The sequence below is a fragment of the Palaemon carinicauda genome, chromosome 10 (genome assembly GCF_036898095.1).
Source record: "Palaemon carinicauda isolate YSFRI2023 chromosome 10, ASM3689809v2, whole genome shotgun sequence".
NCBI lineage: Eukaryota > Metazoa > Arthropoda > Malacostraca > Decapoda > Palaemonidae > Palaemon > Palaemon carinicauda.
Window position 1 is genome coordinate 73230088 of NC_090734.1, and position 17500 is coordinate 73247587.

The 17500-nt window shown below is 35.5% G+C and overlaps 1 protein-coding gene across 1 annotated transcript in view; it reads left to right on the top strand.

The window, feature by feature from the left end:
- Positions 1 to 6758: 6758 nt before the first annotated feature.
- LOC137648631 (uncharacterized) overlaps positions 6759 to 17500 on the top strand; it is a 127166-nt gene continuing 116424 nt past the window's right edge. The window contains exon 1 of the mRNA XM_068381573.1: positions 6759 to 6936. Coding sequence (XP_068237674.1) covers positions 6826 to 6936 — 111 coding nt within the window. The 5' untranslated portion in view covers positions 6759 to 6825. The remainder of the gene's footprint in view (positions 6937 to 17500) is intronic.

The following is a 17500-nucleotide window of genomic DNA, read 5'->3' on the forward strand; positions in this document are numbered from 1 at the left end:
ATGAACATATATCACAAGCACACGTGATTTTAATTGATGTAAATATCACCCACGAATGGCATTTAATACCGAATTCTATCTTGGGAATATATATCCACTTGGAATTCATTTTATGGTAACAGCTTCTGGCCGGGTGGGGATTCGAACCACCACCTGTACGGCTGGAAACCATGCTGGCAGGGACCCTACCGACTGAGCTATCAAGAGAGACTAAAAGTTTATGACAAGTCCCCCTACATATTCCTGTCGAATTCAGGAATCTGTTCATTGACTTGAAATAAACCCATCTCCACCATGATAGCTGAATCGTGAGTTTGCAACACGTGGTTATTTTAATGAACATATATCACAAGCACACGTGATTTTAATTAATGTAAATATCACCCACGAATGGCATTTAATACCGAATTCTATCTTGGGAATATATATCCACTTGGAATTCATTTTATGGTAACAGCTTCTGGCCGGGTGGGGATTCGAACCACCACCTGTACGGCTGGAAACCATGCTGGCAGGGACCCTACCGACTGAGCTATCAAGAGAGACTAAAAGTTTATGACAAGTCCCCCTACATATTCCTGTCGAATTCAGGAATCTGTTCATTGACTTGAAATAAACCCATCTCCACCATGATAGCTGAATCGTGAGTTTGCAACACGTGGTTATTTTAATGAACATATATCACAAGCACACGTGATTTTAATTAATGTAAATATCACCCACGAATGGCATTTAATACCGAATTCTATCTTGGGAATATATATCCACTTGGAATTCATTTTATGGTAACAGCTTCTGGCCGGGTGGGGATTCGAACCACCACCTGTACGGCTGGAAACCATGCTGGCAGGGACCCTACCGACTGAGCTATCAAGAGAGACTAAAAGTTTATGACAAGTCCCCCTACATATTCCTGTCGAATTCAGGAATCTGTTCATTGACTTGAAATAAACCCATCTCCACCATGATAGCTGAATCGTGAGTTTGCAACACGTGGTTATTTTAATGAACATATATCACAAGCACACGTGATTTTAATTAATGTAAATATCACCCACAAATGGCATTTAATACCGAATTCTATCTTGGGAATATATATTCACTTGGAATTCATTTTATGGTAACAGCTTTTGGCCGGGTGGGTAGGGTCCCTGCCAGCATGGTTTCCATCATTATTATTATTATTATTATTATTATTATTATTATTATTATTATTATTATTAACTAAGCTACAACCCTAATTGAAAAAGCAGGATGCTATAAGCCCTAGGTGTCCAACAGGGAAAAATAACCATGTGAGTAAAGAAATTAATAAACTTTATACTGGAAGTAATGAATAAAGAATATAAAACATCTTAAGATCCATAGAAACGTTAAAATACATCTGTCATATGTAAATTATGAAGAGAGACTTATGTCAGGCTGTTCATTATAAAAGTATTTGCAGCAAATTTGAACAAACAGCAGGTTGATCACTTGTGGAAACCAATCTGGTGTTACAGAGTTATATATATAAAAAAAAACTTGCAAGGATTCTCCCCCAAACGAAAACAGTCCGTGTATATGAAAAGGTCTCGCTTATCCGCTTCAATGAATATTTCAACCCAGGAAATGATTGATGACACATTGGGAATAGAAAATGATGTAAGTTGATGTTTGTAACGAAAAGACTAGAGCTGAAATACAAACATACAAATTAGCAAATATAGCAGGTGTGGTTGTGTTTGTAGATTACCAAATTTAAGTGTTAGTATTATTATTATTATTATTATTATTATTATTATTATTATTACAAGCTAAGCTACAACCGTACTTGGAAAAGCAGGATGCTGTAAGACCAAGGGCTCCAACAGGGAAAACAGCCCTGTGAGGAAAGGAAATAAGGAAACAGATAGAATAATGTCCCTGAGTGTACCCTCAAACAAGAGAACTCTAACCCCAGACAGTGGAAGACCATGGTACAGAGGCTATATTACTACCCAAGAATGTTTACATATTTATAGCCCAGGCTAAAAGAAGATTTGGCAATAGAAACTATTTGATCACTTTGGGATGAGCTTATTCGTGTGTCCGTTAATGAGTGAGTTTACAATATAAATTTCCTTTGTTTAAAGTTTTTAGAGGCTCTAGTTTCACCAGATGGGGAACTTTAACTATTAGAATATCGTTTCTATCCTCATTTTCCCTTATACAGGACTGAATAAGAAGCAAAATATTAGACAGAAGTTTTGCTTTGAGTTCCCTGTTGAGTCTTACAAAATTAATTTCCATACTTGACGTAGAAGACATCTCAAAATGAACATTGCTGTCCTAACGTAACATAATCTGACTTAGCCAACCATACTCAATGGATACCAGGAATTTTTTACTGTGAAATATCTTTTCAACGCTCCCGCTACAAGAACTTTAATTGATCTAGCTTATAGACATCAGATATTGTAAACTGGTGATTTTGAGTGGTTATTTAGATAAATACACGAGCAAGGAAGGCTTACCAAAATCTAGTTCAACGGTGTACCTTAAATCCTCATTTCTCCTTTGTAGTGTTACCAAGAAATTTAACTTAAGGTATTATTACTTAATACCTTGAACATTTGATATGTTGCAGTTTTTACCAGGAAAATGAATACAAATATGAGCTTTCATAATCTCGCCCTCACATTCGTAAGCCTCTTTCATTTTAAACAAATCCTACATTCCAAAGGAGACCTTACATAACCTATACGAAAATGACCTTTTGGTATTCAGTAGAGTTGCTGAGTGTGTAAAAGGAAAACAGTAAAATTTGCTGAATAATTTCACCTTACTGGGAAACGGGACCTGAGACTTTACCGTAGGGTCTTGTCCTTTTTATGTCTCTTTAAGATCAAGGTTATGGGGGGATGTAGTATTTAAATCGCAGATATCACGTTTTTACAGTTTCCATTTTATAATTGAATAATTAGCAATTAAGAAGATAAGAAAAATAAGCAAAAATTATGGATAGAATTATCTTGTAAGTAAGAAAATCAAAAGCCTACTAAGGGTCAATCTAATACCCTTAAATGACCTCGATTATAAGTTACCATTTGTGTTGCAGAACTCTCAAGCAATGGTGTGTGTGGTCGGTCCTTGGATCAGGGACCTTAAGCATAGCCATACACATAAGGGTCCTTGCAACCTCACCACATAAATCTTTGCTGAAAAATGAAAGCCAACACTTTCGAAGGGCAACACTCCCCAGATGAATTTAACCTGCAGATTCAGAAAATTTTTGTGATGCGGCTGCAAGTCCCATACTCTTTTTATTCGCTCCAGTTACTCGTGGGTGTGTCGCTTGCCAAGAATAGAAATGTAACCCACGTGCATTTCATACCGTTCATACACTGCAATGACTTTGCTTTTTTTATCTCTCGCTCTCTCCCGCACTGATAATAGAAAAAAAAACTATTTAAGCTTGCCATTGCACGTTTCATATTGTTGGTATCTTATGCCATTGTTAGCCTCAACAGTTTGTATATAAGTTCATTACCTTGTTGAATAAAGTCTGTTACATTCACCTCGCCTTTCTGTTCGTACTTAATAGCTTCCTCGCGACAGAACAAAGACGAGGGCGATTGAATAGAGAAAGTATCAAGGAACTGATTAATTTGATTGAGTACAAAAAGTAATTTGTTTATCTAATGAAGTGGAAGAAATAGTGTGACAATGATTCACTTGACTGAGTCGGGAAGGAAGCGAGTCATTGATTATGTTGCGTGACATCACAAACTACTGAGGTCCCAGACAGTAGGCAAGAGGATAAAAGGAGGTGGAAAACACAGAATGGATTGTGAAGAATAGATACGGGGGGGGGGGGGGGGGATTAAGAAATCATTTTATTTATCGCCAATTTCTGTAATTTATCAATGACGTCATGAGGTCAACAAACAAGTAGATTGCAACAACTCCGATATAATCCTCGCTTGGCAGCTGCGAGAGCAGAGTATTTTTCCGCGCCGAGACAAAATCATTCTGAGAGAGAGAGAGAGAGAGAGAGAGAGAGAGAGAGAGAGAGAGAGAGAGAGAGAGAGAGAGAGAGAGTGATTTTAGTGAACTCAATCCTAGATGTCTAACATCTGTTGCAAGTTTCATGAATGGTTACCTAACCAAGCGTTAACCAAACAAAATATATATAAAACACTAAAAGGACGGCAAAAAATTCAATAAAATGATATATAGAGAGAGAGCAAAAGAGTGAAAGAAATATGTAAGATCTCTTGAACGATATATAATTTAAGGCCAATCACATAGAAGGAAATTTCTTTAGCTGACGTCGGGGACACTGAGAAGAAAGTCTTTGCCATGCGAATATGAAACTTGAACTCATTGGGGACATAGGGGAGAAAATGACTTGCATCTATTCATAGTTTAAGTTATTCAAAACATAGCTAGAGGGAAACCCTCGATTGGATAGCGGAATGCTCTCTCTCTCTCTCTCTCTCTCTCTCTCTCTCTCTCTCTCTCTCTCTCTCTCTCTCTCGCGAGCGTTTACGTAACTGCTCAAAAGGATTAGCCAATCAGATACAATGTATAACAGCTCACCACTCACCATTGGTTACAATTTAAATGAATCAACCAATCAGATACAAGATAGAATCTTCGATATCGGTTGTCAATACTTACCATCAGCTCCAACAAAAAGACAAATCTATCTAGTACATCAAACAACAATGAATAAGTATTAGTTCTTCATTATCAAATCCCCATGAGCCTTAATTATTAGTTATCAATTGCTAAAAATAACCCTTAGCTCCTAAATATACTAATCATTAGTAAAGTTAATGCTAATTACTATCACATATTACGTATTAGTCCTTGCTTCTAAACTTTCATCTTCACTTACGATTAAAAACAAAGCCGATCTCCATTACAAAACTGTACTTCCTGTAATTGTCAAGATAAATTAATCATCAGAAGAGATGCTCCAGAAATGCAATGGCATTCTAACCCTAAGGGCAAGTCTCTAAGTAAGAACGTAAGTATGAGCGTTTGCGCGCACGTCCGTTCGTCTGCCCGAGTATCTTTGAGCAATCCATTAGCCTGAGTGTTTTCGTAACGTGATAAAGTGGACATTCGCCCAGAGGTCGTACATCTGGTAACTAACAGGTGGCTACGTGACCTTATCCAATTTTCTCTTACTTTTCACAGAAATGGCGGGTGATTTTCTAAGAAAGAATTAAAGATATTTTTTACCCCCTACATGACCCGTTTTAGTACTCGCTTTGTATTTATGAAAGATAGTTATATATTTGATATTTTTCAGACCGTATAGTCTAAACTAGTGCGTCGGCCATAAGTTTTATATAGTATTCAAAATAAGATTAATTACAAATTTAAGATAATTTAAAAAGGTTGCTGAAAATCTACACTGATATGATCTGAAATAATTTATAGATACTCGTTAATGTACTTTAAAGATAATCGCTAAAATACTTTCAATATTGATAATTTAGAAATATATTTCTATTGCTTCAAGTAGCAAGTAGTACGAAACTATCCTCTACGCCCCCCCCCCCCCTTTCAATCAATTGGCGGGGATTTCCAATTTTGTTTTAAATCTCTTTCTGTACTTTCACTGGTTGGACTTCTCCTGATTTTGAGTCTTAATACTTTAACTGTTTCCTATTAATCCAACTTAACTTAGTAATTGAATGGTTTCGTAACTTTCTATGTCCTAATTGTCAGCTTGTCCTAATGTTTTCACAGTTTAGGAACTCTATGTCCTAAATTTCGGATTTTGTCCAAACCTTTTTAAAGCTTTGTCTCATTTCTCTGACTCAGCCTGGACACTCTCTCTTCGCCCCAGCCTTTTTCTTTCACGTGATAGGACTTAACTTAAGCAATCAGATATTTCATTATTATTATTATTATTATTATTATTATTATTATTGCTTGCTAAGCTACAACTCTAGTTAGAATAGCAGGATGCTATAAACCCAAGGGCTCCAACATGGAAAAATAGCCCATTGAGGAAAGGAAATCAAGAAATAAATAAACTACAAGATAAGTAACGAACGATTAATACAAAACTTTTTAAGAACAGTAACATAATGAAAATAGACCTTTCGTATATAAACTAAAAAGAGAGTCTTATGTAATACTTTGCACTGAATTTGTCGTCACTACCAGACTATATCATGATTTTCTAACTTTGTCTTAATTTTCATACTTTTCCTATGTCTTATTTTCACTCCATTATCTAAACATGGCGATTTATTCCATTTTCAATCCTAGCCATTCTACTTATCCAGGATTTCCCCATAAAATTTACATAGTTCCTCTTTAGGCTCATCCTACGAGACCAGATCAGTGAGAAACATAAAATCCCAAAGGGTTTCTGGCGACCGTTTTATCTGAAACATCTCTCACAACGTCAATAGGATACGGCTGGAGTCGACTGATTAAAGGCCATACTGTAGAATTGTTTTCCTTTCGGGAAATACTGTTTCATCTTTCTTATTCTCTAACAAGAAACTGTTGCTTGATTTCATAATATTTACAGCTCTTATATTATTCACTCATTATTTCATTTTTTCTTTAAAGCAAATTTCATAGATATATTGATGCCAGTCAATATATTGTAAGTCTCAGTATTTTAAACCATCTATAAGTTGCAGGACTTGTAAGCATCCAATATATTAGAAGATGAACACTTGAGTAATCCCCTGAACCTGAACCTAAACCTGAACCTGCTAATTTATCTTTTCTCATTTGTCTTCTTTCTTTTCCCGACAGGAGACGCCCTGTTCCTCAGCGGCCTCGTCGCCCAGTCCCCGCCGGAAGCGACCGCCTTACAGTCACATCATGCTGAGCGACCGGAAGCCTTCGGCGGGCAACCTGCTGGCTACGACTTTCGGGATCACCGATCGGGATTCGGCCACAAAATCCCTTCCCCTCATACACGAGAAAGAAAAGGTGAGAGAGAGAGAGAGAGAGAGAGAGAGAGAGAGAGAGAGAGAGAGAGAGAGAGAGGTGTTACGATATTCGTATGAGTACATTATTTTATGTGATGGTAAGTGTATTGTGTATTATTGAGCACATGTATAATCATTTGGATAAATAAATATGCGTAAGTATTTCATATACATATAAAAAAATAGGCAAGAATAAGTTTTAGATGACATATTCATACATAGATGTAGACAGACATATGGACTTATGATACATGTATACATAGACATAGAGACAAGCATGAAATATGTATCAAACCACGACAGAATAAGTGAAAAACTATCAGATTCAGAAATATAGTACTTTCATGTTATTGACATTATCTGACGATGTCAATAAAACGAAAGTATCAACTTTAATCAGATTTTTCATTTTCTTTGTAGTGGCTCGAGACATTATGCTTAGCATGTGCTAGCTGTTGTGCGTTTTACCAATACTAAAATAGATGTAGCAAAGACACATACATACTTGCACAAATACACATTCATATTATTATTATTATTATTATTATTATCATTACTAGCTAAGCTACAGCCCTAGTTGGAAAAACAGGATGCTATAAGCCCAAGGGCTTCAACAGGGAAAACAGCCCAGTGAGGAAAGGAAATAAGGCAAAACTACAAGAGAAGTTTAACCCTAGGTGGGAAAACGTCCAATTTTGCAACTTTGCAAGAAGACCTGTGCCAATTGGCATCACTGGAAAAAAAAATAATCAAACATGTCTTATTTAAATAAATGCTACTTAGGTCCAAAAGTAAGATCTCCTAAGGCTATTGAACTATAAATGAATAAGAATTAACTTAGATAAATGACATTGTCAGGTAGTAAAAAAAAAATTTAAAAAAATTACCTATTCTGTTCTTGGGAATAAAGCATATGAAATTGAGCAAAAATACTCATACCCTCATAAACTATAAGCAACGACGATCACAGGGCCAACTGTCGACCCTAAACATCACAAGAAAGGGGGTGCCTGGAACATAAAGAAAATGTAGATATTTTAGGGGGCATGGGAGATGGGTGAGTGCTACTTGGTGTGGTGGGATGACCTACTTCCTGCTGGGAGGAACCTGCACTATCAGCCACCTCACTCACTATTGGAGCCTTTCTTCCATCATTGCTTTCTAGGGTGATTTCTATGGTTTTGTCAAACCCAGAAGAGTTTATATAGTCCTCTAGGCCCTTCTGGTTATAGTAGCGTTTTGCAGCCATTACCACTACTTTCAATAAAAAAGAAGGAAATATATACCCTACTGTTAATACAAATTCATTTGGGTCATGGATAGGTTTGCACAAGACATTTAGGTTAAAAAAAAATTCTATAATACACCAGCACAACACTACTACATGATTCAACATGGCATCCTACCTAATTATCTATTTTGCAAATAAATAATGTTTTTGGAAGTCATGGATACATGGATACTGTGCTATTAGTCATACAGCCATGAGGAGAGACAGCATAAAAACGTGCGTTCACTCACTAACTTTTAGCAGTAGACAGCCTGTATGAACCTCCTGTAGTTGCTCATTAGCATTACTTCTGGTGCAGTTGACCAAGAATCTCAAAAGTAAAATAATTATCATACCAATTGACATATATGAACTTTAAAAACTTCAAAATAACAAGAGAAAGAAAAAAAAAGATAGAATAGTGTGCTCGAGCGTACCCTCAAGCAAGAGATATCTAACCCTAAACAGTGGAAGACCATGGTACAGAGGCTATGGCACTACCAAAGACTAGAGAACAATGGTTTGAGTTTGGAGTGTCCTTCTCCTAGATGAGCTGCTTACCATAGCTAAAGAGTCTCTTCTACCTTTAACAAGAGGAAAGTAGCCACTGAACTGTGAACAATTACAGTGTAGTACTTAACCTCTTGAGAAAAAAAGAATTGTTTGGTAATTTCAGCATTGTCATGAATATGAGGAAAGAGGAAAATGTGTAAAGAATAGGCCAGACTGTTCTGTGAATGTGTCGGCAAAGATGAAATGATTTTGAGTCTTCTGACTTCTTGACATCGAAGGTCATTGACGGCGAACACATTCATAAACAGACGTATAATCACGTGTAATGATAACACACAGATTAACAATATCATTAAAACATTACTAAGATAAACGTAGGCAGAGATTCTTAATAAATTCTGAAAATGAAAGTTTTCCGTGACCCCTCAAACTGCCTCCTATTCTAATCCTCATCTTCTCAATCAAAGAATAGCAGAATGAGCCAATTGATGACTGAACCAAATTGAAATGGAATAAAAAGGAGCGAATTCTACGTCACGAGGATTTAAGACACATTACAAACAATAGACTATATCAACCAATCTTAAATAGAGGCGTTCCCTAGATTCACAAATTACAACTAATATTACTACCAGTATTAGAAGCATATGAAACGGTAGTAGTAGTAGTAATAGTAGTAGTAGTAGTAGTAGTAGTAGTAGTAGTAGTGTATCCATATCGCCAAAAATTGGCCGAAGAGAAAAGTTTAGGAGTTCTTAACTTTGCTCCCATAAGAAAACTTTTGGACGTCGACTTCATTAAGCTCAAACGATCAAAACTTTTGCGCAATATTTAGATATTGCCCAAAAACTTTGATCATCTACCGTGTGTGGCGAACTTTTCCTTCGGAATACTTATACAAAATGTCATTGGCTTGAAAATATTCAGAAAAAGTCTTCATTGTCTAGAAAAACATCGGAAAATAGGTCGAAATACATTAGAATATCATTACTATCTTTATCTCGTCTTTTCTTCCACTTGTTTTATTTACCCAAGGTCTCAGATGCAGGTGAACACTGAGAAAAATGCGATAATTACGAATACCGTTCTATTTAAAGACAATATTTTCGCTAAAATAACCCACGTCTCAAGTAAAAGTCTATCGCTTCCTTCCGGGTCAGGTCCCAGCCCTTTCTCTTTTTAGTCTTCCTCTTGTTCAGGATATACCTGGGCTACATACAGACACCATGTTGCCTGGTTTCCAAGCCTTCGCATGAGTGAAGCATAGCATCATAGGATTTATATGAATAAAAAAGGTTCTGGAATTTTGGCCATATGACCCGGTGCGAAGTGTGTGGAGGTCATTCATCGGTTGTCCAGACACTAATATCACATGACCTTTAGTGGGCATCAATGGTGGGACTGATATGAGCCTTTGGGAGTCTACTGAAAACGGTTCTGGGACCCATTGATGTACAAGAGGGTCGGGACATATAATGCTATCGTTCTTGTATTTATGAATATCGGTAAATAATATTCCTAGTTTCGAATGAGTGAAAATATGAAGGTCATGATGGCAAATGAATGTCCAAAGCATAATTCAATATTTCTTACTATTATAATTAGCATTTAATATCCTTCACAATTTGTAACGATAGAAAAATGTAATAGACTCCAATCCTTATTAAGTAAAACTAACATTAAATTAAATGGAAGTGAATACAGTAATCCCTTAACAGCTCATTAAGTTGAATGATGAATGTAGATAGGTTTTGAATACATTCAAACTGTTAGCACTGTAATACCAAGGGTTTATTTCACTTCTATGATTAGAGCACACATTCATGGAAGCTTTGATATGAAATCATGTTCACACTCACGATGAATTGGTGAAGAATGAGTTTTGCTGAAGTAAGGAAACGGTAAGGCTTATCTAAGAAACACTAAAATGCATATTATAAGAACAAGCATGCACCTTATGGGAAGTTACAGGAATGAATTTGCTTACCAAAAATAAGAAAGTAGTTTAACCCTAGTCTAAGTCTGAAATGTAAAAAAAAAAAAAAAAAAAAAAAAAAATATTACACATCGTAAACATCATCATCTTCTCCTATGGTTATTGACGCAAAGAGCCTCGGATAGATTTCACCAGTTGTCTCTATCTTGAGTTTTTAATTCAATACTTCTCCATTCATCATCTCCTACTTCACGCTTCATAGTCCTTATTCATGTTGGCCTGGGTCTTCCAACTCTTCTAGTGCCTTGTGGAGCCCAGTTGAACGTTTGGTGAACCAACCTCTCTTGGGGAGTGCGTGGAGCATGATCAAACCTTCTCCATCTACCCCTCATCATAATCTCATCCACATATGGCACTCAAGTAATCTCTTTTTTAGTTTCATTTCTAACCCTGTCCTGATATCTAACGCCCAATATTCTTCTGAGGGCTTTGTTCTCAAATCTACTAAATCTATTGGAAATAGTTTTGTTGTCATACCATGACTCATATCCATACTGTAACACAGATCTCACTAAACTAATTTATAGCCGAAATTTTTATGTAATTTCAGGAGATTTTATTTCCAAATTTTACTTTACTAGCCATTATCGGATATCCTTTTTTCAATCTTTCATTAAGCTCCAAGTACTAGAGATCATATTTCCTAAATATTTACACGAGTCTGCCTCATTAATCCTTTTTCCATCCAATGATATTTCATCTTTCATTGCATATCCCGTTCTCATCATCACTGTATTACTTCTATGTATCTTGAGCCTAACATCATGTGATATTTCATGCATTCTGGTAAGCAAGCAATGCAAATCCCATGGTTTTCTGCTAATAAGAACAGCGTCATCAACATACTCTAGGTCAGCTGATTTCCTATTATTAATCCAGTCCAAGCCTTCTCTATCATCTCCAATTGTTCTCCACATTACAAAATCCATCAGAAAGATAAACAACATAGATGACAACACATTACCTTGGAGTACTTCGCTTTTCATGGGGAATTCATTTGATAGGACTCCACTAACATTAACTTTGCACTTGCTATGCTCATGAACAGACTATCAAATTCACATATTTAAGAGGAATCCCATAATAACGCAGGACTCCACAAAATTGGACAGTGTACACTATCAAAGGCGTTTTCATAGTCCATTAAAAGTGGATTTCTTTATTCTACACACTGATGTACAACATGTATCAAAATTAAAATTTGGTCAGTACAACTTCTGCCTTTTCTAAATCGGCTTGTTCATCTCTCAGCTTTTCATCAATCTTTCTCTCTGTTCTCTTTAGAATAAGCATGATATAAATTTTCCTGACAACTGGCGTAATGGAAAAAAAAAAAAAATGAAAATATCTAAGCATAGATATAGAATGATGTATGAGTTGCGGCGTCCTGCTCGTGGTTACTTTGTAGGATTTATGAAATAGGAAAGTATAATCATGCAGCAATTATCTGCATTAATTTTAGTGTCAAACATTTATAAATAAGAAATAAGTCTTTTCCTAACCCATTTTAATAGTCTCTTTTAGCTTCTTACCAAACTAATTTCCTAACTCAGGCGTGGCTTAGACCAGGGTTTCAAACTTATGATTATTATCCACATTATAAATAAGGCTAAACTATTCATTGATTAGATTCAAGTAAGTAAATCCGACGTTGCTGTGTAGGCAGCTTTAAAGTGTAAAGTCTATGTATAAATCATAAAATAATTTTGGAATAGCAATAACAGGTGTAGTTTACTTATAGCTCACGAATTATTTAGAGAATTTCAATAATAAATGATAAATGTATAGCAATAAGTCCTTTTGGGTTAGTGTCACTGATCCCTCGTTCCTAAAAATAATGACGAGATGGAGTAATGATAATATGATTGGTGCCGTCTGTCATCGTAGCAAATGCTCAGTCCTCTTCCCCACCCACTCCTCCACCATTCTTAAAGTTGGCTTATTCATCCAGGTTCCGTTTTGTTTTTCTTTTTTGTTTTTTCTTATCCTTTTTCTCCCTGACCAATATGAAGCTACTCTTCTCATCAGAGGTAGGATTATTGATTGCACGATGCTATTTTTTTGGCAAAGAGCTGATTAATTTCCAGCCATTGTGTTGGGAGCCGTATTAGTTTTGCCAGATTGAGCTCCCTCAATATTGGCCACATTAGGCAATGTTCTCATATTTTGGAAAATTCCTTAGTGTTATTATTATTAATATTATCATTGGGGGCTGAATCTCGATTTAGTTGACGGATTTATTTTTGAGTTACAGATGATATTGAAATCCTATTAAGTTAAAAAAAAAATAGAGAATTAAGATTTGGTTTTCACTAAGACGTCCATCTAGAATTTTTATCTATTTCCTCATTTCTTAGCGGAAACTGGAAATGTATTACAATTCTAAATAAATATTATCTATTCCTAGTCGACTCACCTTTTATATTTCTCAAAAAAAGTTATAAAATAAAGTCATTATATTTCTCAGTATAGACTTAGAATAAATTAATTAGATTTCGCAAGCGATACTAAGAATATATCATTATCTCTCTCTCTCTCTCTCTCTCTCTCTCTCTCTCTCTCTCTCTCTCTCTCTCTCTCTCTCTTGTAATTTGAGTTCCGGAGCTGTTTTGTCCTGGAGGCGTTAGTAACATTGTTACCATGGGAGTCACAGGATTTCATTGCAGTTATTTTGCCTGTTATATCATATCCCCTTCCTTTCAAGACCCCACCCCTAACACAAACACAGGTTGTGGTGGCTTATTTGAAACGTTTATGCCTGGTGATCGTCGGATTGGGGTTCGAGTCCCACTCAAGCTCGATAGTTTCCTGTAAGGTCTGTAACATCACCATTCTTGTGAGCTAAGGGTGGAGAGTAGTGTGACAGAAATGTTTTTAGTGAGCCGACACAACCTCAGGACGACTTTCGTCTTATAGACCGAAAGGATACATTCTCTTCCTGATTAAGGGATTTGACTTCACACAATTTCTCTCACATAACTTATGCGTTATTAAGTAGTAATTACCTCTCAATAATCTCCTAATGAGGAATAGTTATTTTCAAGTTTACTGGTTCCCTTCTTCTTTATATGGAGTATAACGATAACAATTTTTTCAACTTGTCTTTTTATTTACAAAATTGTAACACTTTGCTGACAGGAATAATAAATACAAGAACACTGCCTAAATCTGGATCAGCTTAAAGGAAGTAGTTAGATTGGTTTTAGGGGCATAGGCAGAGCAAGGGCTTGTAGGTTGAACTCTGGCCCCAGTCTCAATCTTCTTGGAGCCACCCCGTTAAAACTTCTCATGCCCACAAGCCAAAGACTTCCAATAACGTAAAAGCAGGTCATCACCCTTTACGGGTCACGTAGGAGGAGCATCGGAGGAAGTGCAATACATCTGCCAAGAGATTGGCGGGATGAAGCTGTGACGACCAGCTTCGAAGTTCGTCATTGGCCAGGAAGATCCAAGGAAAATAGAGTGAACACTGGGTAGATACTGCCAAGAGGGGAGTGGAGAGAGATAGTGGGTGGGGTAAAGCAGGTGTTAAAACTGTTTCTAAATGAAGAAGACATTAACGCAGGTGCTTAATCTCTTTATAGAATATAGTCTAGGAAGGGCAAAGGTCAGTACCAAGTTAGTAAGCGAGCTAATTTCCCTGGGGGCTAAAGAGTTAGGAGCGTTCAACGATATAATGTTAGTAACACATTCATTCTAGTTAATTGATTCAATACTTATGTGGGTTCTTATTTTTAGAATTTTGTTCGGAATCTCTGCAAGGTTTCAAATAAGTGGGCTAGCTAGCTAGGTCATTGTCACGTCACCATCCCTGGATTCTGCCATTCAGGAGCGGTCTTAAAAATATACAAGAATATCTGGGCGCGCGTATCCACGACCGAGCATATGTAATACAAATTATCGCTCATTCACCACAGCGAATACGTCCTCATTTATCGTGGATTAGTGTAGCTTGCTCAATAAAAACCATCCTCTCTTATCGTGTCTTCTTATAAGCATTATTTTGGGGGGTGACACTACGAGCACTGTCGTGTCAGTGTGTGTGCGTGTGCGTAAGAGGTATACGCATGAACGTTAAACTATCTACCAAAGCTCTTGCTCTACTTAACCTGCATATAATTAGGTGGATTTGCCTCATTCTGTATACAATAAACATTGATAGGCAGTCTTTTACATGAATATTAATATTACATTGAAAGTGTTGGTATCTAAAAGTAAATAAAAATTAATTAATAAAAATGCATGTACAGTGTGTATGTTTGTGTGCACGTGTGTGCGTACGTGTATGTGTCGGATAGTGACATTGAAAACGAAGAGAGAGAGAGAGAGAGAGAGAGAGAGAGAGAGAGAGAGAGAGAGAGAGAGAGAGAGAGAGAGAGAGAGAGAGAGAGAAAAGGGGGGGGGGGGAAGTGCATCCATTCCAAACCTTGGCAGCAGTAATTAGGTTTAATAGATTTTGATGACTCAGATTTGTAAAATATGACTCATCTTTAACGGTAAATTTCCAGGAACATATGTACAGATGTACAGGTTGTGACTCTAATGGAAATAAGACTGGTGCGAAAGTGTTTTGCTGTTTACTGCTTACAGTCTTCCCCCCGCAACGTATTATAGGTATCTTTGCTACATTGTTTTGTCTTCTTTATTTTTCTTGCTAGTCTGTTCAATTCCTTTGACTTTGGTTGGGTACTGTAAGCTGGTGTCTTTGAAATGAAATATACACGGAACAGTCACAGAAAAACGTCGGTAAACAGTCTAAACGAATATTTGCACATACAAATATATACTTACACATACATACACACAAATATCTGGAAACAACACTTGTTTTGAAGCTGAATACTTATACACCACCTCATTAAGGTCAAATACAATGTGTCTTTAATAATTCCTAGATATATTTCACATTATCCGTTTTACTATATATATATATATATATATATATATATATATATATATATATATATATATATATATATATATATATATATATACATATATATATATATATATATATATATATATATATATATATATATATATATATATATGTATATATATATATATATATATATATATATATATATATATATATATATATATATATATATATATATATATATATATATATATATATTGCTTATTTGTAGTTAAAATTTGCAAACTCAGGTACAATAATAGCAAACTTAAACTTCTCATGTGGAGAAACTCTAAAACAGTAGAAATACAATTGTCTTAGCAATAACTTAATATAAAACTCAGGCAATGTTTTACAGCAAAACCTGTCTGGTTGCAAATTGGCAATTACGTCCTAGCAAGGGGGCGTGGCTTGATTCTGAGCTTACAAAGTTAATTCATATGAATAACTGACTTCGCAGCTCCGTTTTCTATGAGCTTGATGAGGTGTATCACTCATGCAGAAGGACCTGGGGTCACCACTAATTTAATTTGTCAATGAAGCTACGTCAAATATTTTATTGATGAGGTCAAATTGACATACAAATAGAAACATTATTATGATTGCAGTATCTTCTTGCGCTGGCAAACGCAGACCATAATACAAAAGCCTTATAAAGAAATGTGTTTATAATTCTGCACTTCTTGTTTTAAACAGTTTATAGATACTTTCCATTTATATTGTAACTATTAATATTATCATGCAGAAGTTTTATGTAAGCCATTTATTTAACTGAATATTGACAAGATGAGTTGTGTAATCAAAGACTGAAATAAAGTGAGACAGGTGTCTTTCATTTTCCTATTTCCTTTTATATTAATTGAGTTTTTACTCTTGTTTTTGTATGGTAGCAAACATTGGCAGCCAGGTTTCCACCAGTTTTTAGCTGGTATATTAAATTACGAATCAAATGGTTCGTTAATTCATAAATTGTAGCTATGAGTGACCAAAGTTTTTCATTTAGCTGATTTGACCAAAGAATTGTGTATACATTAGAAAATAATGTGATAGCTACTTTTTAATATCATCATGATCACTATCGTCATTAACAATAAAATTTGTATTATTATTATTATTATTATTATTATTGTTATTATTATTATTATTATTATTATTATTATTATTATTATTATTATTATTATTATTGGTGTTGTCATTACAATAAACGTGTTGATATTGACTAAATAACGGCAACATACAAAAAAAAAATAATGATAAATAAATCACGAGACATACAGAAGATAAAAAACAAATGAGCAAATAGATTAGTCGGAAAACTAGCCAAAACAAAACAGAACTAGAGGGGCACAGCAGATCACAACGCCAAGCTGCCGTATTTGTCTCCTGACTCCACTACGTACTTGTATTTCGATGTATTTTCTTCAAAATCTATTGAATTTGGCCTTGGGTCACACGCTCCACATGTCCACAAAGATTCTTTGAATTTAGTTCATCAGTTTTTGCGTAAGACAAAAAAAAAAAAAAAAAAAATGAAGTGGCAAAATATTTGCCATTGGTTTAACATTGCGATTATTTTCAAAGTACTTCTGCATACTTGTATTTTGATGTACTTTATTCAAAATGTTACAGATTCATATTTGGGTCATACCCAACATGACTACCAAATCTAGTCAAAATCGGGGGAGTTTTTTGTGAAAAGTTGCTCACAAACAAACAAACAAATAAATAAACTAAGAAACCGATGACAAGGGTGAATACATACCCTTCGCAAAATCTTAGATTTTGACAATGACAATCAGTTTTTGATATCTGCCTGTCATGGTACTCTAAAAAATATAAACTTCGGTTTTTTAGTATCATTCTTCGGA